The 23,905-nt window shown below is 49.8% G+C and overlaps 1 protein-coding gene across 3 annotated transcripts; it reads left to right on the top strand.

Annotated features, from left to right (window-relative positions):
* The first annotated feature begins 2,295 nt into the window (after window positions 1-2,295).
* hspbp1 (HSPA (heat shock 70kDa) binding protein, cytoplasmic cochaperone 1) lies at window positions 2,296-23,455 on the top strand. Of its 3 annotated transcripts, none has more exons than XM_038783555.1 (9): window positions 2,296-2,452; window positions 5,391-5,533; window positions 6,898-7,084; window positions 7,569-7,793; window positions 9,306-9,461; window positions 9,651-9,698; window positions 12,382-12,478; window positions 16,532-16,643; window positions 21,565-23,455. In XM_038783555.1, the coding sequence occupies exons 2-9, from the start codon at window positions 5,408-5,410 to the stop codon at window positions 21,637-21,639; spliced, it is 1,026 nt and encodes a 341-aa protein (XP_038639483.1). In that variant the 5' UTR covers window positions 2,296-2,452; window positions 5,391-5,407; the 3' UTR covers window positions 21,640-23,455. The 3 variants fall into 3 exon arrangements, with proteins under 3 accessions (XP_038639483.1, XP_038639485.1, XP_038639484.1); XM_038783556.1 differs by having other exon boundaries at window positions 2,305-2,457; XM_038783557.1 differs by lacking the exon at window positions 9,651-9,698.
* Window positions 23,456-23,905: the final 450 nt, after the last annotated feature.

The following is a 23,905-nucleotide window of genomic DNA, read 5'->3' as shown; positions in this document are numbered from 1 at the left end:
TGCACGATAGTTGACTTAAGTCTCAGTTTTCTTAACTCTCATTAGCTTTCATAGAATTTACAGTGCAGAAGGAGGCCATTCAGCCCATCGAGTCTGACAGCCCTTTGAAAGAGCAGTCCATTTAAACCCACACTTCCAACCTATCCCCGTAATCCTGTAATCACACCTAACCTTTTTGGATACGAGGTCAATTTAGCACGGCCAATCCACCTAACCTGCACATCTTTGGACTGTGGGAGGAAACCGGAGCACCCAGAGGGAACGCATGCAAACACAGGGAGAACGTGCAGACTCCGCACAAACAGGGACCCAAGCCGGGAATCGAACCTGAGGACCCTGGTGCTGTGAAACCATAGTGCTAACCACTATGCTGCTGTGTGTCAGTCTGCACGTTCACACACAAAATGACTCAAAATGTCACATACTAGGTCACCGAGGACAAAGTGCTACAGAATAAATTTGGGTAGCAAACAAAAATGACCCGGGTTGTGTATCCCATAGCTGTGGATTGAGAGCGTCGTGGACCTGCTCCATAGTTAGGCACCGGGAGCTCGGAGGAAAAGCCATTCCCGTACTCTGAATAAGATCATGCGGAAACCGTTGTGGGTTCGGCTGCAAAAATGGGTGGCGCTACCATAATTCCACAAACCTCTCTGGTTCTTCCTGTCATGTCCGAGTAAATGAAGGTGCTGCCTTGAATGATAATCTTTATTGGTGTCACAAGTAGGCTTACATTAACACTGCAATGAAGTTAGTCTGAAAATTACCTCGTCGCCACATTCCGGCATCTGTTCAGGTACACAGAGGGAGAATTCAGAATGTCCAATTCACCTAACAAGCACGTCTTTCGGGACTTGTGGGAGAAAACCGGAGCACCCAGAGGAAACTCATGCAGTCACGGGGAGAACGTGCAGACTAGGCAGAGATGGTGTCCCAAGCCGGGAATCGAACCTGGGACCCTGGCACGATGATGCAACAGTGCTAACTGTGCCACCCATCAGCTCTCGCAGGCGATACGTTTCTTTACTGGTCTTCTGGGGTGAGTCAGCTGATCTGAGGGGCTGCAAGTTGGTACTATTGTTCCTCAGAAGGAGAAGAATCAACGAGGATCCGACTCTAGAGTTACCAATCCTCCAGGCATAGCCTGGGGTCTCTGGAAATTGAAGATTAACCTCCAGGACATTTGTATGTGCAATTCTGGAGAAAACCCATAAGGGCATTAAAAAAATTTTTTTTTTTGATCTTTGAACGTAAGGGCATTAAAAAATATTGGAAATGGGAGAAAAACGTATATTTGACTGACAGTCATTCAGCATCCCAATTGCTTTCCAATCTTATTGAATGGCGGAGCAGGCTCGAGGGCCCAGATGGCCTACTCCTGCTCCTAGTTCTTACGTAATTCTGCAACTTTACCACTCTGGTCTTAAATGGAACATTGCATTTGGGATCAGAAGGCACTTGTTTCAGACATGAATGTGACGCGCATTCCCAGCTTCCTTAGCAACAACTGGAAATAGTGGATGGGATCTGCTTAGAAGGCAGAATTGTGTGACTCTTCATCTGAAAGGCAGGTGCCTCTGACAAGTGCAGCAATCCCTCAGCGCTGCACTGGAGTGTCCGCTGGATTTTTGTGCTCAGTTCCCAGAGGGAACTTGAAGCAGGAACCGATTCAGCGGCCGCAGCAGCCGAGATGTTTGAAAGAAATAACAGCAAAACACTGACGATGCTAGATATATGACATAAAAACAAAATGCTGGGAAACCCTAGGAGATTCTGGGCAGAATGGTGACATAGCGGTCAGCACTACTGCCTCACAGCGCCAGGGACCCTGGTGTGATTCTGACTTTGCGTGACGGTCTATGTAGAGTTTGCACCTTCTCCCCGTGTCTGCATGGGTTCCGGTTCCTCTTGCAGTCCAAAGATGTGCAGGTTTAGGAGGGTGAACGTGGATCGAGTGGGCGAGTGGGGGAGTGGGCCCAGGTTGGGTGCTCTTTCAGAGGGTTGGTGCAGACACGATGGGATGAATAGCTTCCTTCTGCACTGTAGACATTATATGGCAGAATTTCCTGTTTTTTTTAAAACAACCAACCCCACAATGAAATGTACATCACATTAGCGTTTTGTCTTTTCTTTAATGACACTGGGAGGTGGAGGTGAGCCACCCCAGTTCTCTCTCCTTGTGGCTCAATGTGGGTGGAGGCCTGAGGGGCGGATCTGTCAAAGATGGCGGCGTGGCGATTGCAGCACAGGCAGACAATTGCCCCGCAGCGGCGTCATTTCCTGTTCGGCGACGTCACAACGTGCGACGTAACTTCCGGCAAAATGGTGGCGCCCATGGACTGAAGCCGCCTGGAAGAATCTGGAAAGGTGGCGGAGCCTCGGCGCGGGTGACCTGGGGGAGGGGACGGAGCGCCCGTGCGGCCGGGACGGAGACCGTGCGAGGGGAGAGTGGGTAAGGTCGGCAGCATTTTAATGGGGTTTTGTGACCCGCGGGGGGTGGGTTTGGGAGGAGGGGACGGCCATTTTGAGCCTGGTTGTCGGGGCCCGGGGTGGGGGAGACCGGGCGGCATCCCGGCTCCGGCCCCCGGTTTATCCAGCTCAGTGAGGGCCTGGCTGGGAATGGCGGCATCATTGGAAATTCTCCTCACGCAGGCCCCAAGAGAGTTGCGCCTGACCAGAGACACGGGTTAGCAGTGCTGCCTCACAGCTCCAGGGTCCCAGGTTCAATTCCCCGCTGGGTGACTGTCTGTGGAGTCTGCACGTTCTCCCGTGTCTGCGTGGGTTTCCTCCCACAGTCCAAAGTTGTATAGGTCTGAGAAAATGCACCAACAGATTTAAAAACAGTAAGAAGTCTTACAACACCAGGTTAAAGTCCAACAGGTTTGTTTCAAACACGAGCTTTCGGAGCACGGCTCCTTCTTCAGGTTCAGATTTAAAAACAGCCTCTTCCCTGCTGTTACCAGACTCCTGAATGACCCTCTCATGGACTGATCTGATCTCTATGCATCTTCTCTACTGAGTACCACTACATATGCTTCACCAGATGTCTATGTATTTATTGTATGTCTGATGTTTTTTTAATGCACGGGACGATCTGCCTGGAGTGTATGCAGAGCAGTGTTTTCACCCTCCTTCCGCGACAAACAGCTCCTCAAACACGGTCACAAACCTTCTGCACCTTTTCTCAAACCCCCCCTGCTGAGCCCCATAACTCATACTTTATCTTCTCTAATTGCAGGATGTCGTACAGGTCACCCAACCAAGCCACTACCCCCGGTGGCGATGTCGACCGCCACTCCAGTAAAATCCGCTGCCATGCAATCAGAGGTGAAGGCCATGACATCGGCCTTCCTCCTCTCTCATGAGCTCCAGCTTCTCTGAAACCCCGAGGTCCACCTCCTCCTCCACTAAGACCGCCCAGGATCTTCCCAATTTTTCACAACCCCAAAACATGCGCATGTGATTCGCTAGCCCCCACCCACACCTCTCACACTCATCTGCTACCCACTGGAAGAAGCCACTCATTCTCGCCCGAGTCATATGCACCCTGTATCAGGCCTATCCTTGCACAGGAGGAGGTCCCATTTACCCTTGGAGCTGGTTTAGCACAGGGCTAAATCGCTGGCTTTGAAAGCAGACCAATGCAGGCTAGCAACACAGTTCAATTCCCATACCACCTTCCTGAACAGGCGGCGGAAAATGACGTCTAGGGGCTTTTCACAGTAACTTCATTTGAAGCCTATTTGTGACAATAAGTAATTTCATTTCATTCACTCATTTCATGTAGTGCCTCACTCCATGCTCCCCAATTAATCCTCCCCCCCCCAACTTCCCTTCCCATTTTCCCCTGATCTTCATCACCCAGTCGTCCCACTGCACCTCCCCCAGCCACTTGTATAAGTCTGCTGTTTTCTAAATGTGTTACACTTTAGCACATCTATAAAATCTACCATCGATCTCCTTTATCCAAAATTCTTTAAAGTGAGAGAATGGCATGTTGAAACTACTTCAATTCCCTCATTGGAAGAAACGTGTTTTATGTTTCATGGGGTTCCTCCCCTCTCTCCCCCCCCCCCCCACCCCCACCCCCACCCCCCTCCCCCTCGCTCTCCAAGTTACATGGCTTGCCTCTTGCTGTTGTGTTTTTCATGTGCAGCGTTCCATGTGTGGGTTAAAATACAGATAAAATGCTGGAAACACACAGCAGGTCACACTGCAATTTTAAGCATTTGTTCTTTCATGAGATGTGGGCCTTGCTAGCTAGGCCACTATTTGTTGCCCATTCCCTAATTGCCCTTAGGAAGGTGGTGGTGAGCTGCCTTCATGAACCGCTGCAGTCCATGTAGTGTAGGTACACCCACAGTGTGGTTAGGAGGGGAGTTTCATCCTGGAATTTGATCCTGCAACAGTAAAGGAACAGCAGTTTTGTCCCAAATCAGATGGTGTGTGGCTTGGAGGGGAACTTGTAGATGGTGGTGCATCCAATCGCCTTGTCTTTCTAGCTGGTAGAAGCCACTGGCTTGGGAGCTGCTGTCGAAGGAGGCTCAGTGAGCTGTTGCGACGTATCTTGTAGATGCAGTGTGTACCACTGCTTACCGCCGTGAGCCGGTGGGTGGAGGGTGTGAATGCTTATGGGGGTGCTGATCAAGCTTCGGCCTAGGCGGTGTGGGAATTGTAATCATCCAGGCAAGTGGAGTCACTCCTGACTTGTGCCTTGTAGATGGTGGGCAGCCTTTGCGGAATCAGCAGAATTCCCAGCCTATGACCTGCTCTTGTAGGACCCGGGTTCGATCCCGGCTCTGGGTCACTGTCCGTGTGGTGTTAGCACATTCTCTCCGTGTTTGCGTAGGTTTCGTCCCCACAACCCAAAGATGTGCAGGGTAGGTGGATTGGCCACGCTAAATTGCCCCTTAATTGGGGAAAGAAAAATGAATTGGGTACTCTAAATTTAAAAAAAGGAGAGGGGGGAGATGGTTGGATTCTGTCTTGTTGAAGGCGGTCATTGTCTGGCATTTCTTTCTGTATTGAGGTTATGGCGTTGCTGATGTATAACGCCGTTCCAGTGCAGCGGAAATGCCTGTAACTTAGCTCTTCCCTTCACGTTTGCTGACGAACCTGCTGTGTTTATTGCTGTTTTACTTGCAATGCCAGGGTAAATGTTTGTTTGAGTATCTGGGCATTGGAAAGCAAAGATAAGACAGACCATCTGCTCCATCTACAGCCCCCTTGACGACACCGCCCTCGTCCGCTACCCCCACTGCCTGCCAGTAGTGCTAATAAGAGCCAAGCGATGGTTCTGCTTTTCCCATTCGCAACGCCGAGTGTTTCCGGTATTTTCTATGCCACTTTGATTATTGCACGGTTGATCTTGATATTTTCTTTCCTTCCAGATTGAGGTTCCTTCGAAATGGCGGAAGGTGGATCTGAGAGGAACAGGCACCATACCAACAATCTGCAGGGCCTGCTGAGACTTGCCGTGGAGGCAGGGTCTGTGGGGGACACCGCTCCGGAATTACATCCCATGCCAGAGGACGTAAGTGTGATTCTGCTTGACTCGCCTCCCTTTTCCCCACCATCCCAATTTTGAAGACAAGTCGGGTCGCTTGGTGCTTGCATGCTGGCCTTCACTGAGCTAGCTAGCTAGCTAGCTGCTGTTGGCCTCGGGTGGAACGGAAACTGTGAGTGCAGCAAGATGCTGCATCGGTGGGGGGAAGTGACGAGTGGGAATGTCAGCCCTCACCTTTGTTTGCGTCCCTGGAGTGAGATTTGAAGGCACAGCCGAGGTCTGGAAGCAGCAGGTATTGAGATTGGTGGCCAGTGAATAGCTTTCAAATCCCGGGGGAGGCAAAAGTGCAAAGTATCGGATGATCTGCAAGCGTTGTTGTCGTCTCCAGTCACTCGAATCACGTTTCCCTGCCCAAAATGTTAAATTGTCTTCCCAAATGTTGACAGGCTGGCTTCCTATTTCCACTTTCTAATTATTCATACTTCCGACTTCTGCAGTTTTACCTGGTTTTCATCTTCACCTGAGATCCGTACAGACCCGGAATTAGGCCCAGGAGCTTTATGATTATGACCCTCCATCTAATCCTGCTCCGCTAACTGAGCGACTTCTTCAAAAGTTAATTTGCGCAACTTGAGCGCGCGGGCTAGGACAGCATTTATTCATCATCCCTAATTGCCACTGAGAACGTGGTGGTGAGCTGCCTTCTTGAGATGCGGCAGTCCATGTGTAGATATACCCACGGTGCTGTTAGGGATTCCAGGGATTTTGACCCAGCTACTGAAGGATTGTGAGTGACTTAGAGGGGAACTTGCTGGTGGTGGTGTGCCTGCTGATCATAGAACATAGAACAGTACAGCACAGAACAGGCCCTACGGCCCTCAATGTTGTGCCGAGCCATGATCACCCTACTCAAACCCACGTATCCACCCTATACCCGTAACCCAACAACCCCCCCCCTTAACCTTATTTTTTTATTAGGACACTACGGGCAATTTAGCATGGCCAATCCACCTAACCCGCACATCTTTGGACTGTGGGAGGAAACCGGAGCACCCGGAGGAAACCCACGCACACAGGGGGAGGACGTGCAGACTCCACACAGACAGTGACCCAGCTGGGAATCGAACCTGGGACCCTGGAGCTGTGAAGCATTTATGCTAACCACCATGCTACCCTGCTGCCCCCCATGCTACCCTGCTGCCCCCCATGCTACCCTGCTGCCCCCCATGCTACCCTGCTGCCCCGTGTCCTTCGAGCTGGTAGCAGTTGTGGGTTTGTCAGGTGCTGCCGAAGGAGCCTGCAGTCCAATGTTGCAGAGGCTGCCTGTTCATCCATGCTGTGTCTGTTTTACTGTCATTTAATAATTTCTCCCTCTCTCTCTCTTCCCATAGCGGAGACAGTGGCTGCAGGATGCGCTGTCGGATGTGTTTAACGGACAACTGGATGAAGTGAAACAGATCAAAGATTGCCTCCAGATCCTGAATGAAACATCCGAGGATGACCTGAACGAGGATGGGAGGAGGAGCAACGCGCTAGATACTGTGGCGGATTTGTGTGAAAACCTGGATAATGCAAGAGGTAATTGATGTTGTCCTTGAGGCATGGGAGTCATTTTCCGTTTTATTCAGACTCAGAGAAAAACTTGCACTTGTGTCGCGTCTTTGACAACTGTGGGTCGTCCCATTTCTTTAGACGTGTGGCCACCGTTGTAATGTAGAGAATGATAGGGGGTGAAAACCAAGGCTGATTTTCTGTACTCCAGCCCCGGGTTCGACTGGGGATGGTTTACTAATGCCCTCTTTAGGGCAGCACGGCGGCGCAGTGGTTAGCACTGCTGCCTCACGGCGCCGAGGTCCCAGGTTCGATCCTGGCTCTGGGTCACTGACCGTGTGGAGTTTGCACATTCTCCCCGTGTTTGCGTGGGTTTTGCCCCCACAACCCAAAGATGTGCAGGGTAGGTGGATTGGCCACGCTAAATTGCCCCTGAATTGGAAAAATTAAATTGGGTGCTCTAAATTTATATTTTAAAAAAAAAAATTAATGCCCTCTTTGTTTTATTTAGATTTCTGTAAGCTAGCGGGCATGCAGATGGTGGTGGAGCATTTCCTGGAATGTCCCGACCCTGAGCTGCGATGGCGAACAGCACACCTCATTGGCACGTGTAGCCAGAATAACCCCTTCGTCCAGGAGCATGTGCTGAACCTGGGCACGATGCCCAAACTCTTGGAGCTCCTGAACGGCGACAGCAACGACATGGTTCGAATCAAGGCTCTCTTTGCTGTATCATGTAAGTGGCACTGGCTTTGTCTGATCACAGGAGACGGTAGCTTTATTCCTCATAAGAATGTGAGGCTCTCTGCCAATTTCTAATTCCAATATTGACAGAACGACTGGCATTCATACACCACCTTTCGGAATGGCAGAATGGTGGCAGTGCAGCTGGAGGCCATTCGGCCCATCGTGTCTGCACCGGCCCTCCAAAGGACCATCATGAATTGGTGCCTTTTAGGGCAGCACGGTGGCACAGTGGTTAGCATTGCTGCCTACGGCGCTGAGGACCCGGGTTCGAATCCTGGCCCTGGGTCACTGTCCGTGAGGAGTTTGCACATTCTCCCCGTGTCTGTGTGGGTTTCACCCCCACAACCCAAAGATGTGCAGGTTAGGTGGATTGGCAAAGTTAAATTGCCCCTTAATTGGAAAAAGTACTCTTAAAAAAATTTTTAAAAAATGAATTAGTGCCTTTTCCCCAATGTGCACCCCTGCACATTGTTTCTATTCAAATAATTATCTAAAGCCCTCTTTAATGTCTCGATTGAATGCCTCGCATTCAGAATGTCCCAACCCTCTCTGCAGCCAATGAAATGCTTTATTTTTAGTTTAGTTTTTTTCTTTCTAATTAAGGGGCAATTTAGTGTGTCTGATCCACCTAGTCTGCACATCTCTGTGGATTGGGAGGGTGGGGAGACCCACGCAGACACGGAGAGAATGTGCAAACTCCACGCAGACAGTCACCCGGGGCCAGGATCGAACCCGAATCCTCGGCTCCATGAGGCACCTGTGCTAACCACTGCGTCGCCACGCCGCACTCGAGTGAAATACTTTTGAAGTGTAATCGCTGTCGTGATGTAGGAATTGCGGCAGTCAGTTTGTGCATAGCAAGCTCCCACAAACAGCAACACAATGGTGACTATCTTTTGGTGATGTGGGTAAAGGCGCCATCAAATAATAGAGCTGAACCACACAGACCAGCAATCCCAAGTTTTGATTATAGAATTTACAGTGCAGAAGAAGGCCATTCGGCCCATCGAGTCTTCACCGGCACTTGGCAAGCGCACTCTACTTAAGCCCACACCTCCACCTTATCCCAGTAACCCCACCTAACCTTTTTGGACACTGAGGACCACTCAGCACGGCCAATCCACCTAACCTGCGCACCGTTGGTCTGTGGGAGGAAACCGGAGCACCCGGAGGAAACCCACGCAGACACGGGGAGAACGTGCAGACTCCGCACAGACAGTGACCAAGCCGGGAATTGAACCTGGGACCCTGGAGCTGTGAAGCAATTGTGCTAACCACTGTGCCATGGCTGATCTGATTGAAGACATGTCTGCCCTTGTGTGTGTGAGAGATGCCCTCTATAGAGGCACCCATTCTTCACAGTTGAAGGATTGAGGTGAGCCTTTGGTTCAGGTATCTCCTATGCTGTGTTCATTGTTATCACAGCAGTGAGTGCTTGTAATGCAGTTGGAAATAGGACTAGGCGTTAATTTACCTCTCTCTCTCCTCCCACCTCTTTTAGGTTTGGTCCGCGAGCAGGAGGCTGGCCTGCTTGAGTTTGTGGACCATGACGGTTTCTCTGTGCTGATGAGAGCCATGCAGAGCGGCATCGAGAAGCTGAAGGTGAAAGCTGCCTTCCTGCTGCAGAACCTGCTCATCAGCAACCCGGAACACAAAGGTCAGAATTTGCCTGTAATGAAAGGTGTATGTGTGTGTGTGTGTATGTGTGTGTGGGGAGGAAGGTGGGGGTGGGGGAGAGAAAATGAATGGGACCCCGTCGTCCTTGCCCTGACTACGAATGTGGTGCGATTTGGGTTTTTAATTTTATTTTCCTTTTTCCCATTTTTCTTCCCCTCCTCTGCTGAAGGTGCTGACTCGCGCTGGGAGGCAGTTCCACATCGGTCGCTTGTCCCCAGTAAGTATCGGCAGGCAATTCAATCCTGGGGCACTTGTTAGATTAGCTCAACTCTGCCCTTGTTTCACTTGCACAAGGGCGTGTATACTTTACCAGCAAGAGTGGCTAAACACCAATTTAGGAGGCTTATTTATGGGCCCCCTCCCGATCCAGTTTTTGTTGAGGCTTATGTTCCAGATTGAAATTAACTGAAGCAACAAAGAGGAGGCAGTGGGGTTATTGTTATTGTCACCGACTAGTAATCCAGAGACCCAGGGTTCAAATCCCACCACAGCAGGTGGTGAAATTTGAATACATACAGGGGTACAAATATATGAATTGAGACCCAAGAGTGGGGTCACTTGGCCCCTTCGAGCCTACTCCCCCTTTCAATAAGATCTGTTTGTAATCTCAACTCCACATTCCTGCCGTCTCCCGATAGTCTTCCCCCCCCCCCCCTTGTTAATCAAGAATCTATCTCGCTTTGTCTTAAAAATAATCAAAGATTGGCAGCACGGTGGCACAGTGGGTCAGCCCTGCAGCCTCATAGCGCTGAGGTCCCAGGTTCGATCCCGGCCCTGGGTCACTGTCCGTGTGGAGTTTGCACCTTCTCCCCGTGTTTGCGTGGGTTTCGACCCCACAACCCAAAGTTGTGCAGGGTAGGTGGATTGGCCGCGCTAAATTGCCCCTTAATTGGAAAAAGATAATTGGGTACACTAAATTTATTTTAAAAATTAAAGATTCTGCTTCTTATGCCTGTTGAGGTAGAGAGTTCCACAGACTCACCGCCCTCTGGGAGAAAATATTTCTCCTCATCTCTGTCTTAAATGCACTCATTTGTTTTTAAACGTGCCCTCCCTCCCTCCGGTTCTAGATTCTCCCACGAGAGGAATTATCTTCTCCACATCCACCCTGTCAATACCTCTTCGGGGCCTTAAAGGTTTTGATCAAGTCAATTAAAAAGAAATACATTTGAAGTACCCGGTTCATTTCTTTTTCCAATTAAGTGGCAATTTAGCGTGACCAATCCACCCACCCTGCACATCTTTGGGTTGTGGGGAGAATGTGCAAACTCCACACAGACAGTGACCGGGGCCGGGATCGAACCCAGGCCCATGGCACCGTGAGGGAGCCGTGTCGACCAGTTCCTAGTAAAAGTCTAATGATTACTATTGTCATAAAAACCCATCTGGTTCGCAAATGTCACCCAGTCTGGCCTACTTGTAGTAATAATAATAATCTTTATTCTCACAAGTAGACTTACATTAACACTGCAATGAAGTTACTGTGAAAATCCCCGAGTCGCCACATTCTGGCGCCTGTTTGGGTACACAGAGAGAGAATTCAGAATATCCAATTCACCTAACAGCACGTCACTAGGGACTTGTGGGAGGAAACCGGAGCACCCGGAGGAAACCCACACAGACACGGGGAGAATGTGCACACTCCGTACCGAGTGTTACCCAAGCCAGGAATCGAAACAGGTCCCTGCCGCCATGAAGCAACAGTGCTAACCACTGCTGCCGACAAATTGGGCAAACATTTCTCCTTCTAGATTCAAAGGTCAATGATGTTCATGTTCGAAGGAATCGAGAGGCTCTTGCCAGATCTACACATTTGCTTTGGGATTTCTGTCTGTTATTCCTCCTCTTTCAATGTTAGATGTTGGAGACAGAGGAAGTTTCAGTCTGTGTGAATCTTCATTCGCACAAAGCCCACGTGACTCCAGACCCACAGGATGGTGGGCGATTATTAACTGCCCCCCTGAAGCGGCCAGCCGAACAAACCACTCAGTTAAATGGCAATTGAGGATGGGCAATAAATGCCGGCCCAGGCCACATCCCATGAATAGGTGGAAGTTGGGTGATGTCCCAGAGATAGAAATGGGAATTCAATGCAGAATAGTTTTACTTTGCGAATTCTAGTAAAAATGCTGACCCGACATACAGGCAAAGGTTTTGGCTTTAACCCAATTTGCACGCCACAGCTTTGGCATCAGTGCCGAGCCGTGGAAATTATGCTAAACCTGTTGGGTGACATTTGTTCCAGGTACATGGATTGTGATGTTTCATTGATAAGAGCTGGAACGGCAGCAGAATTCTATTCCTCGTGTGCCGATGAGAACACGGGTCGCGCAAAGTGTGGCCAATTCTTTGTAGAATGAGCAGTGGCTAATGGCAGTGGTACTCTGTTTTATAGAGCTGGATGTTTCAGCCCCGTGGGTGCTGACAGAAATACTCTTGTGATGAAAAGAGCCTCAGTTGCTTTGTCCTTCACTTCTCCGTTAACGCCCCCCGCCTCTTCCTTCATCCGGTTGGAGGCACATTTGGGCATCAAAGACAGTTTGCGATGTCCTCTTGTGTTCGCATAGCCCGCCAACCCTTAGACTGGAGCGATGCCTATTTGGTTGCAAGTTTGGGAGGGAGCTGACACATATGGAACTGCAATCCAGCAAAGACCCAGTGCTTCAGGAAGGGCAGGGTGAAGAAACCCCCTCGGTGGCAACATTGGGAGAGCAAGATTACATAGTGCTCTCTGCGGGAGCTCTCATCAAGTGCTCCGAGCAGGACGGACGACTGCAGGTCCCAGGAGCATGATTTAACAATAGAACAACCATATTGCTGAATAAAGTGTCGCAAGAACATTGAAATGTTTCAATCCCAAGACTGGCGGATTAAAAGATTGCTGTTTTCCCTTCCTCCAGATGTTCTCTGCTCGATGGGGATGGTGCAGCAGCTGGTGTCGCTCATTCAGACAGAACATGATCCCTTTCATGAGCATGTTCTGGGTGCACTTTGCAGGTAAATGGGAGGAAAACCTCCTTCCCCTTCCACTCTCTGACCACTGCCTGTGTTTTTTTCCGTGGCTGCTTACTGTCCATCCGGCTACCCACACGTATTCTTCGCACGGGGAACTCTGGCAGACTGTTTAACCGCTGGATCCTGTTCTGTGCCCCACCACCACCGCCCGGCTCTTTCCAGCTGTGGCCCCTATGTTAACCGGCAACAAGAGAGTTCAAGTGGGAGGTGATGCATTTAGCCTGGCTGAGGTTGTGAGGAAGAGCCTGATTTGCGGGGTGAGGGGATGGGATTTGATCAAGGTGTGCAAGACTGCGAGCTTCATAGAAGGTGGTCCAACCTTCCTGTTAGCTGATGTACAGCTAACCAAGTTAGTTACCTTTCCGTTCGCTATAAGGACTAGTGCAGTCTTTTTCAAACTTTTTTTCCGGGGACCCACGTTTACCAACCAGCCGACCTGCGCAACCCACGCCAGCCGGCCGACCTGCGCGGCCCACCGTTTTCTCTTGCCTTGTTTGTTGCTGACAAAAATGGAGGATATGGTTTTGGGTCCCTTTGGCCCCCCCGAACTTGGAAAAAAAAAGGTTGCGACCATATCCTCTTCTGAAATAATTTACCGTCTCACCTTCCGCTACTCATAGGCAGCGAGTCGAGCTCCGAGCCATTACCAGTCACTAGGTTTAAAATTTTCTTCCTCAATGCCCCCCCCCCCCCACCCCCAATGTCATCTCATGCTCAAACGCTTAAATCTCAGTCCCCCAGTCCAGGCATTGCCAAACTCAGGGGCACGACCCGCGGGCGGGTGTCGGGAGGGTCGCAGAGCCGTCTGCCGCGGCGCTCCCGATCGCACAACAGCCTGCTTTTAATAATGGCAGCTGTGAGCGGCCGTCAAATTGGCCAGGAACGAATAAAAAAAAATGCGGCCACACTGCGCATGCACATCGATGATCCAGCACGCATGTGCAGTGCGACCAAATTTGTTTATCTGTTCCTGGCCAATTTGAAGGCCGCTCGCAGCTGGCATTATTAAAAGCCGGCTGTTGCGTGAGGATTTGTGTGATCGGGAACTCCGCGACCCTCCCAACACCCACCGCGGGTCGCGCCCCTGAGTTTGGCAATGCCTGGACTGGGGGACAGATTTTTTTTAACATTTAGATTACCCAATTATTTTTTCCAATTAGCGTGGCCAACCCACCTACTCTGCACATTTTTGGGTTGTGGGGGCGAAACCCACGCAGACAAGGGGAGAATGTGCAAACTCCACACGGACAGTGACCCAGAGCCGGGATCAAACCTGGGACCTCAGCGCCGTGAGGCGTTGTGCTAACCACTAGGCCACCATGCTGCCCTGGGGACAGAGATTTAAGGGTTTGAGCAAGAGATGACATGGGGCGGGGGGCGTTGAGAAATAAATTTTTAAACCTAGTGGCTGGTAATGGCTCGGAGCTCGACTCGCTGCCTATGAGAGTAGTGGAAGGTGAGACAGTGAATTATTTCAGAAGAGGATTGGATGGGCACTTGAGGGAAAATAAATTTGCCTGACTCCAGGGATAGAGTGGGGGGGGGGGGGGGGGGGGGTGGAACTGAGTGGATTGCTCCTCAGAGAGCTGGCACAGACTCGAAGGGGCGAATGATCGCCTCCTGTACTGTAATGGTTCTACAATTTGGGATGTTGGCGGGTCAAGCGGAGGAAGAAAGGGCCCCTCTTTGACTCTTTCCCCAACTCAAAATAATGTCATACGAGAAGTGGTTGTCTCTACTCATTGGAGTTTAGAAAGATATGGGGGGGGTCTTATTGAAACTTCCAGGATACTGCGAGGCCTGGATAGAGTAGACGTGGAGAAGATGTTTCCGCTAGTCGGAAAAACTAGAACCAGAGGACACAATCTCAGAGTAAAGGGACGACCCTTTAAAACAGAGATGAGGAGGAATTTCTTCAGCCAGAGGGTGGTGAATCTGTGGAACTCTGTGCCGCAGAAGGCTGTGGAAGCTAAATCACGGAGTGTTTTTAAGACAGAGATAGATAGGTTCTTGATTAATAAGGGGATCAGGGGATATGGGGAGAGGGCAGGAGCATGGGGGTGAGAAATATATCAGCCATGATTGAATGGCGGAGCAGATGCGATGGGCTGAATGGTCTAATTCTGCTCCCATGTCTTGTGGTCCAGTTGTACACTGTCCCTTCTTCATTGCTTTGCTGGTGAAGGTGGTTGGGCCGAAATCTACACCCACAAGTCTTCCTTTATGCAGGCCTTCTCAAAACCTCGGAGGTGAGAGCCAAGCTGGAAGGGAAAGCACTTGCTCAGTGGTAGAGGTTTATAAGGGGATTTTTCAGAGGTAGCAGGATCAAATGATTCAGGAAGGAGGTTAAAAGGGATGTATGTAGTGGCTGAATGATCGGTCTCTGATTAGGAGGTGAGGGACTGCAGAGTTAGGGTAACAGTGGGCTTTGAGCTTAGGATAAGTGGCTGGGCAAAAATGTACTGTGGGGAAAAGAAGGGAATTGCCAAAGGTAGGTATATGGAATTAGGTCATGGATTAGCCGTCATCTCGGTAAATGGCGGGTCAGGCTCGAGGGGCTAACTTTGGGTAGGGTCAGCCTGGGTTCAATGGCCACGTGCTGTAAGATTCCATGAAATAGGACAGGAAAGGCCAGAGGCCACACCAGAAGTATTGCCGTCTTGGTCTCCTTATCTGAGGAAGGGCATTCTAGAGGGAGTGTAGCGAAGGTTTACCAGGCTGATTCCTGGGAGGGCGGGACTGACGTATCAGTAGATATTGTAGGATTGTATTCGCTGGAGTGGGGATATCTCATAGAAACCTGTAAGTTTCTAACAGGACTGCTCAGGGTCGATGCAGGAAGGACGTTCCCGATGGTGGGTGTGTCCAGAACCAGGGGTCACAGTCTGAGGATGGTAGACCATTTAGGACGGAGATGAGGATAAATTTCTTCACCCAGAGAGTGGTCGTCCTGTGGAATTCGTTACCACAAGAAGCAGTTGAAGCCAAAACATTGCATGTTACCGAGAAGCAGTCAGATACAGCACTTTGGGCGAAGGGGATCAAAGGTTGTGAGTGGAAGGTGGGATGAGGCTATTGAGTTGGATGATCAGCCATGATTATATTGAATGGTGGAACGGGCTAGAGGGGCTGAACGGCCTCCTCCGGCTCCTATTTTCTATGTTTCTAAATGAAATGAAGGCCTGTTCTGTGCTGTTCTATGAAAGTGACGAGAGGGATCTTGAAGTCCATGACTTGGAGACAGGTATACGAGGGTCTACGGGAGAGAACGTGGACAAGCGGTGGTGGCGCTTAGCATAGAATCCCCACAGTGCAGAAGGAGGCCATTCGGCCCATCGATTCTGCACCGACCATTCGAACGAGCACCCTACCCAGACCCAATCCCTATCCCCGTAACCCCATCTAACCGTTGAACACAAAGGGACAATTTATCATGGCCAACTTGTGCCAGGAGACCGAGGAAAGGAGCCTTTGAGCAACGATTCTCAAGAAATGACGGTGTGGGTGAGGGTTTCCGCAGCACAGGGAGGGGGACAGTGGGCTTTCGCAGGCTCAGGTGGAGGACGATGGACTAAGTTAGTGACAGGGCACGCCTGGGGTAGCAAAGTTGTGTCGAGGCAATAAAACACCCGGTCGCATCTGTTCTGGGAGGGGCCCCCGTTTGAAATCCTAGGGCTGCAAAATGTGTTTTGTTAATAGAGGCCCTCTTTCGTGTTTTTAGGAATGGGGGAGGGGTTTTGCTTTCAGGTTTTTGGACTCTATATCACTGGTCACTCCAGCAATCGACTTTAATCTAACCCTTTTGACATTACTTTGAAACAAAAGGAAGTTGATTGTGTCTCTCATAGTTACTGAGGGTCAACAGATGACTAATATTGAACAGATCCCTAACCTTTTACAATAGCAAAGAGCTAAGTGTGGCTAGGGGTCAATTCAGCAACAGATACTTGTGAAATGCGAGGGTCATGTACATCACGGGGTGCCTTGTCCTGATTTCCCAGCTTGAGTGACTCTGGAGTTTTCTTCCCTCTGCAGCCTGGTGACGGAGTTCCCTCGTGGAGTGAGGCAGTGTCAAGAACGGCAGCTGGGTCTGGAGGATATTCTGATTGAGAGATCACGGATGCTAAAAGATCAGGAGGAATTTCAGGCACGTACTCATTGCTGTCTTGGGGGGGGCGGACAGCCTGGTATTGGGAGCATGTGCTAGTCCACGATTGCAGGGGTTCTCAAACTGGGCCGGAGCCCCCCCCCCCCCCCCCCCCCCCTCCCCTCCCCAGCGGGGGTCGCGTGACCAGCAATTGGGGTGGCGATCTCCGAAGATCGATTGTGGAACGGAGACTCGGATTTGACAGACCCGGGATCGGCCATGAGGCCCCTTTAAATGTGCATGTGTTTTTTTTAACCTGTGGACGCGGCCTAATCTAACGAGTTTGGAGACCCGATCATTGCCACTGACGGGGCCAGCAGAATTGTCGGTGTCTTTGTTACTCTTGGTGATTGTTGAAATCCCACCCTGCTCAATAACTTGCCCTCCAATTTTCACTCTAGGGTCGCACCATTAAAATGGCGGTCACTGTGGAAATATTTGGGAAGCACCACATTATTGTATCCTGCAATTCAGGATAGGTCCCGAACAACAAGCACAAAATATTCATAATGTCGATTGTCGTAAAATCCCATCCTGGTTTGCTAATATCCCTCCGGGAAGGAAGTCTGCCGTCCTTACCCGGTCTGGCCGACACAGACCACACCCACAGCAATGTGGTTGATTCTTAACTGCCCCCTCATGGGCAATTGGGGATGGGCAATAAATGCTGGCACAGCCTTGGTGTGTAAGGTTTTCTTTAGTGCAGGAAGAATCCTCAGGCCGATTTTGGAGAAAGGGGGAGAATGCACTCGGTGCTGGAAGGATGATCAGTGGCAGCTTTCAAAGAGGGAATTGGATAACGGCTTGAATGGGCGGAAATTGTGGAGAAAGGGCGGGGGGGGGGACTAATTGGATCGCTCTTTCAAAGAGAGTGGCAACGACTCGGTGGAATGACCTCCATCCCGCAAGGCTGCTCCACCATCTCTTAAGATCGTGACTGATTGGTTTGTGTTTGGGGTTCCGCATTCCCATCTACCCCCAAGAACACTTTGATCCTCGTGCCCAACAAGATTCTTATCTCCCTCCGCCTTAAAAATATTCAGTTACAACCCCTGCCCTCCCTTGCCCGCCTTCTGAGGCAGAGAGTTCCAAAATCGCACAGCCTGCTGAGAGAAAATAATTCTTACCTCTTTCCTGAAAGGGCGATCTCTCATTTTAAAACCGTTCCCCCGAGTCTTGGACTCGCCCACAAGAGGAAACATCCGTTCCACGTCCACCTTGTCAATACTGTTCAGGATCGTGTAGACTTCAATCAAGCCACCCCCGCACTCTTCTGAACTCCAGTGAAAACAACCCCAGTCTGTCCAGCCTTTCCTCTTAAGACAACCCGCTCATTCCAGCAATCAATCTAGTAAGCCCCCTCTGAACTGCCTCCGACGCATTTGCATCCTTCCTTAAATAAGGAGACCAAAACTGCACTCAGCCTCACCAATGCCCTGTATAACTGAAGCAGAACATCCTTTTGTGTTCAATTCCTCTCGTAATGAAGGACAGCATTCTATTAGCCTTCTTAATTTGTGCCAGCACACTAGCTGTTGTGACTTGTGTATTAGGACCCCTAGATCCCTCTGTAGAGTGACTTTTCGGATCTTCAGTTTCACTTTCAGGTGCATTAAAGCTCTCTACAGCCAATGAAATGCTTCGCTGGGGCGATAGTGACATTGAAGGGGCATCTTGACAAATACATGAATAGGATGGGAATAGAGGGATACGGACCCTGGAAGTGTAGAAGATTTTAGCTGTACTTTCCTTTGTTCTTTGAGGTGTAGCTGCTGTTCTAATGGAGGAAACTTAGCAATCAATTTGGGCACAGCAAGGTCCAGTGAATGGCAGTGTGATATTGACCAGGTGGTCTGATTTTGTGACGTTGGTTGAGGGATAAATATTGGCCAAGATGCACAGTGCCATGGGATCATTAACAGCCGCCCGAGAGGGCAGACAGGCCTTCAGGTTAACGTCTCCTCCGAAAGGTGGCAACCTGGACAGTACAGATGGAAATGTTCACGCTCCCAGCAGCGCTGTACAGTAACTGCGCCATTATCTTGCAGATTGGACACTCCGGAGGTAGATTGTTTGCTTTTCATTGTCTCGGAGATGGTCTTTGAGGATGATCCCTCGCTTTCAGCTCTTCCAGCTTTTCAGGCTCTGTGCTCTGCTGCCAGGGTCCAGAGTCACCCTGACTGCAAACCCCTCCCAGTGATGGGAATAAACGTTCCTGCCTGTTTGTATTCTGTTCTCCGCCTGAATCGTTCCACCATATTCAAGGCACCTTCCATTCTTCCGGTTCTAATGCAGCATCCACACCTGACACAGGAACCTGCTAGACACAGATAGTCCCACCATGTGTTTGATTAGAATAGTATATAACTTGCAGCACAGAATCAGTCTGTTCACAGGGGCATGCCCTGTCCCTGCTCGATCCTAACCCTTCTGTTTGTTTTTCCTTCACATCTTTGGACTGTGGGAGGAAACCGGAGCACCCGGAGGAAACCCACGCAGACACGGGGAGAGCGTGCAGACTCCGCACACAGTCACCCAAGGCCGGAATCAAACCCGGGTCCTTGGCGCTGTGAGACAGCAGTGCTAACCACTCTGCCACAGCGCCGCCCCTGTCACATCTAGCAATAATTTAAAAAAAAAATTTAGAGTACCCAATTCATTTTTTTCCAATTAAGGGGCAATTTAGTGTGACCAATCCACCTATCCTGCACACCTTTGGGTTGTGTGGGCGAAACCCACGCAAACACGGGGAGAACGTGCAAACTCCACACGGACAGTGACCCAGAGCCGGGATCGAACCTGGGACTCGGCGCCGTGAGGCAGCAGTGCTAACCACTGCGCCACCGTGCTGCCCCACATCCAGCAATAATGGTGAGTTCCATTTTCTAACCATTCTCCCGGTAGCGAGGTTCCTCGTGAATTCTCTATTGGATTTATTAATAACTTATCTTATTGCTCATGGTCCCAACATTTAGACCTCCCCACCTGGAAACATCTTTATCTACTCCAAGGAGCCCCTTCAAACATTTAACCACCTCCATCCGGTCACCCCACCAGTGGTCACTTTCTACCAAAATAAACCTCGGTCTGTCCAGGCTTTCCTGCCACTTGGAACCTTCCTGTTCCAGTTTATTCCGGTGCCTCTATACTCTTTGCGATGTGGAATTTTTCACGTTTTTCTTTGAAAGTCGGTAACTTGCCTTCATTGGCTGGTGGAATTCTCTCAACCGGCTGCAAACCTTTTCCCACATCATTTTAAATTTCAAAGGAACATCTCTAGCCATTTTATTTAAAAAGGCGTTGTATTTTTGCTGGAGGCTTTCCACGCATCAGCAATACCAGGAGACGCCTGTTGGTGTCGCTGCTGGGCCGGGTCCTTCACAGTCCCGGAAGGTTACTCAGCATCTAAGCAGCGAGCAGGTTAATGTTTTTGAAGTGTGTAGATTGTGTCACGCGGCTCCCATCAACCCCTGCTCCATCTTCACAGTGCTGAGGTCCATTTGTGTTGTCCGCCTCATGAAAGGAACTGAATACCTTTTCATTGGATTGAAAAGCCGACTCTAATCCCGTCTTTTCAATATTTTTAACGCCACTCAGCACTTTACCAAGGACCCTAACCACCAGCTTTGGTGCCTCACGTGTGCCTCATGAGTTATTTGATCTTGGTCAGGGGTAGCATTAGGTCACGGTGAAGTTGGGCTCAGTACCTGGAGCCCCTGGATGGGCTTTCAGATTTTATTTGTTTTTTAACAAAACATGTAGTGACGTGCGGGGTGGGCATCATGCCAGCACCAGTGCGACTTGGAATTCAAATACACCCCTGTCAACATGAGGCTATCCACAGTTCTGCTGTCCATGTCTTAACTCGTTGGTCCCCTGTCACCTCCACTCTTGACCCTGCATTGGCTCCCAGTCAAGCAACATTATGACTTTAAAGTTTGCATCCTTGTGTTCAGATCCCTCAAGGATCTCACCCTACTCTTCCTCCGTAATGTCCTTCAGTCCCCACAACCCTCCTGAGATCTAATTCTGACCTCTTGTGCAGCCCCAATTATAGTTGCTCCACCATTGATGGCTGTGCCTTTAGTTGTCTGGGCTCTTAAATTCTGGAAATGGCCCCCCCCCCCCCCCTCTGTGAAAATCCCCTAGTCGCCACACTCCGGCACCTGTTCGGGTGCACAGAGGGAGATTTCAGCACGTCTTTTGGGAGGAAACCGGAGCACCCGGAGGAAACCCACGCAGACACACGGGGAGAATGTGCAGACTCCGCACAGATAGTGACCCAAGCCGAGAATCGAACCCAGGACCCTTGCGCTGTGAAGCAACAGTGCTAACCGCTGTACTGTCGTGCCACCCATGTGACTCCAGACCCACAGCAATGTGGTTCACTCTTAACTGTCCATTCGGTTCAAGGGCAATTAGGGAGGGGTAACCGATGTTGGCCCAGCCAGCGACGCCCACATCCCATGCTAGCCTGTTTCAGCAGATGGAAAGCAGCAAACCTGATCAGTTCGGAACACCAAAGCTGGACTCTCGAATATTCCATAAAATTGGGAAACACCAGAATAGTATGAGAGAATTTTCAATAAAATTTATTGATCAAGGTTTTGGTCATCTGGCCTCATCCCCCCATATGTGGCCCAGGATTATACTATGTTTTATAACGCTGTGAAGCGCCTCTAGAAGTGTCATTGCACTGAAGGTGCCAAATAAATCGAGGGTGTTGCCTTTGAATTTCCAGATAATACCCCTCAAGGCTTGCTAATGACGTGTCCATTTTGGCAACATACCAAAGTGTGGGGGGGGGGGGGGGGGGGGGGGGGGGGGTATTGCAGCAAAATCCACTGCCTCCAGGAGGAGGCGGGGAACTGAGACAAGACAAAATGAAATGAATTCTGGTCTGACTTTAATGTTTTAACAGGAAGAGTTGGAGTTCTGTGAGCAGCTCCTCAGAATCTGCTTCAGCCAGCCAGAGGAGAATGGGATGGATCGGTGATTATCTGCAAGATAGATCGTCCTTCTGACGCTGCGCCATCGGGGATAGGCTCATCCCAATGGCTTTCCTGCCACTAGGAATCTGTTGAGGCTCAGAAGCTCGACGTGTTTCGAATCAGCCTATATATTACACCTATAAAAAAAAATAGACTGTTTAACAAACATTTATTTAATCTTTTAATGTTGGTCCCAGGTTGCGAAATACCTGATCCTAGACATTTGAACGCATCCAAACAGAGCATTTCCTGGCTACCCCTCATAATGAATCCCTGTTCCATGTCCAGGTTTTTTTCCCCCCCATGCACTTTTCGCTGGTCTGGTTCGATAACTACAGACGACAAGTTGTGACTCGCACATTTTTACAATTTGAGTCGCTGGCTGTCTCCTAAAATCTCTTCTGGCGCACGTGCTTTACTTTTATTGACCCATTGAGAGACGTAGCGAAAGGCACAGATTTGCCATCTGCTCTTTTTCGATCGAATCCCTCGCCCACTGGAACTGCAATGAGCCAGCGTGTTGTCGCGATTTGCTTGCATCAACCGCCGCTTTGTTTTTAATCCCCCACCCCGTCTCTTTCCCTTCCCTGGATGGATGTGCAGCTTGTCCGAGATGCTGTCTATGCCCTCGGTGTCTTGATCCCATGACTGATGACTGATGGTGTGACGTACGAACCCACTCGAGTGACTTCAAAGTGGTGAAACATGCTGAAAGTCCCCCCCCCCCCCCCCGGTGTCGCATTTCACTGCCGCTGGTCTCTAATGTGCCCACCGTAGCAATTATTCTCGTGGAAATATGAAAAAAGGTCGGTGGTGCGGAATATGAACGATAAATTTTAATTGGGGAGGGAAGTGATATTTTTTAAACCTTATTATCTTGCAAGCACGCACATCTTAGTCTTCGAGATGGCCTGGAAACTGAACACGTTAATTGGGAAGCGTGACTGCAATGGCGGGATGATGTGATTCATTAGAGCGTCGATGACCACAGGGGGTTGCTGACCTGTTCCGCCTCTGATGAGGGGCTGTAGAGAGCTTCTGACCCACAGCTCGAGGAGTCAGGTGCAGCTCTAGTCGCAGGGGGTCCTGTCGGACTCTTTCAGGCTGCATGGTGGTCCAGTGCTGACCCTGGAAGATGCCAATCGAGGCACTTATCGCTCCACACAGCAGCGTTCTAAATTCAGAAGCAGTGTTACATCTTTTTTTTTTCAATAAATTTAGAGTGCCCAATTTTCTTTCCAATTAAGGGCCAATCCACCTATCCTGCACATCTTTTGGGTTTGTGGGGGTGAGACCCACGCAGAAACGGGGAGAATGCAGACTCCACACGGACATTGACCCGTGGCTGGGATCGAACCCGGGTCCTCGGCGGCAGTTTAACATGTTAAGGACTGAAGGACAGGCTATGATTGTAATAGCCTGCTGTCATTTTGTTGGGCCTTTTTGTGTGTTGAGTGTTTTTTTTTTGCTGCAAAATTTTAAGATTCCTTTTCTATGATGAGGGGGGGGGGGGCAGGGAAATTAAAGTGAGATTTGAACATGTTCCAATCTGTACTTTAGTGTCAATGTTTGAATGTATTTCTTACACCTGAACTTCGCCTGTGTCTGGAGTGGCTCTGTAATGGACAATCACGTTGGACCCACTGTTCAATGGATGATGACGAGCTCTGTAATAAGCAACAGTTTGGATTTATACAGCCCCTTTACCAAAGTCAACTGTCCTGAGATGCTCCACAAGGAGGAGTGTTATCAGACAAAATTTTACATTTGTTGAAAAATGCGTTTGGAAATAAATGTTTTAAAGTTTTGTTTCACTCCGTGCTATTTAGCTACATTTTCTTCATTTCCTGCTCAGCCTGTCCCTTTTCTCAGGTGATGTTTCTGTCGCTCAAGTAGCATCTGGTTGTTTATCGCTACCAAGCCAGAGTCCTGATTGGCTCAGTCAGTCGAGCAGGACATCCAGCCACAGCCTGAATGGACCAAATGGTCTCCCTGATTTGCATCCGAGATCCCATACCATTCAGTCTCATTCCTACCCCAGATTCCTGAACATGGGAGCAGGAGTGGGCCATTTGGCCCTTTTGAGCCTGCTCTGATCTACTGTAACTTCACTTCCTTGTGCTGTCCCCAGTCTCCAGAAACCTGTCGATTTTGGTGTTGAACACGCTCTACGACTGAGCTACCAGAACTCTGGAGTAGAGAATTCCAAAGATTCACCAACCTCCGAGTGAATAAATTCCTCCTCATATCATTCATATTCTGGGACTGCGT

The sequence above is a fragment of the Scyliorhinus canicula genome, chromosome 23, assembly GCF_902713615.1.
Source record: "Scyliorhinus canicula chromosome 23, sScyCan1.1, whole genome shotgun sequence".
Lineage (NCBI taxonomy): Eukaryota > Metazoa > Chordata > Chondrichthyes > Carcharhiniformes > Scyliorhinidae > Scyliorhinus > Scyliorhinus canicula.
The sequence above is the reverse complement of the archived record's forward strand: the minus strand, read 5'-3'. Positions and strand labels throughout refer to the sequence as shown.

Bases quoted from the DNA above. Each gene is read 5' to 3' on its own strand.
- hspbp1 (XM_038783555.1), top strand. From the start codon at position 5,408: ATGGCGGAAGGTGGATCTGAGAGGAACAGGCACCATACCAACAATCTG. The intron at 9,462-9,650 runs GTCAGAATTTGC...CCTCTGCTGAAG, and splicing joins CAGCAACCCGGAACACAAAG to GTGCTGACTCGCGCTGGGAG. The intron at 9,699-12,381 runs GTAAGTATCGGC...CCCTTCCTCCAG, and splicing joins ACATCGGTCGCTTGTCCCCA to ATGTTCTCTGCTCGATGGGG.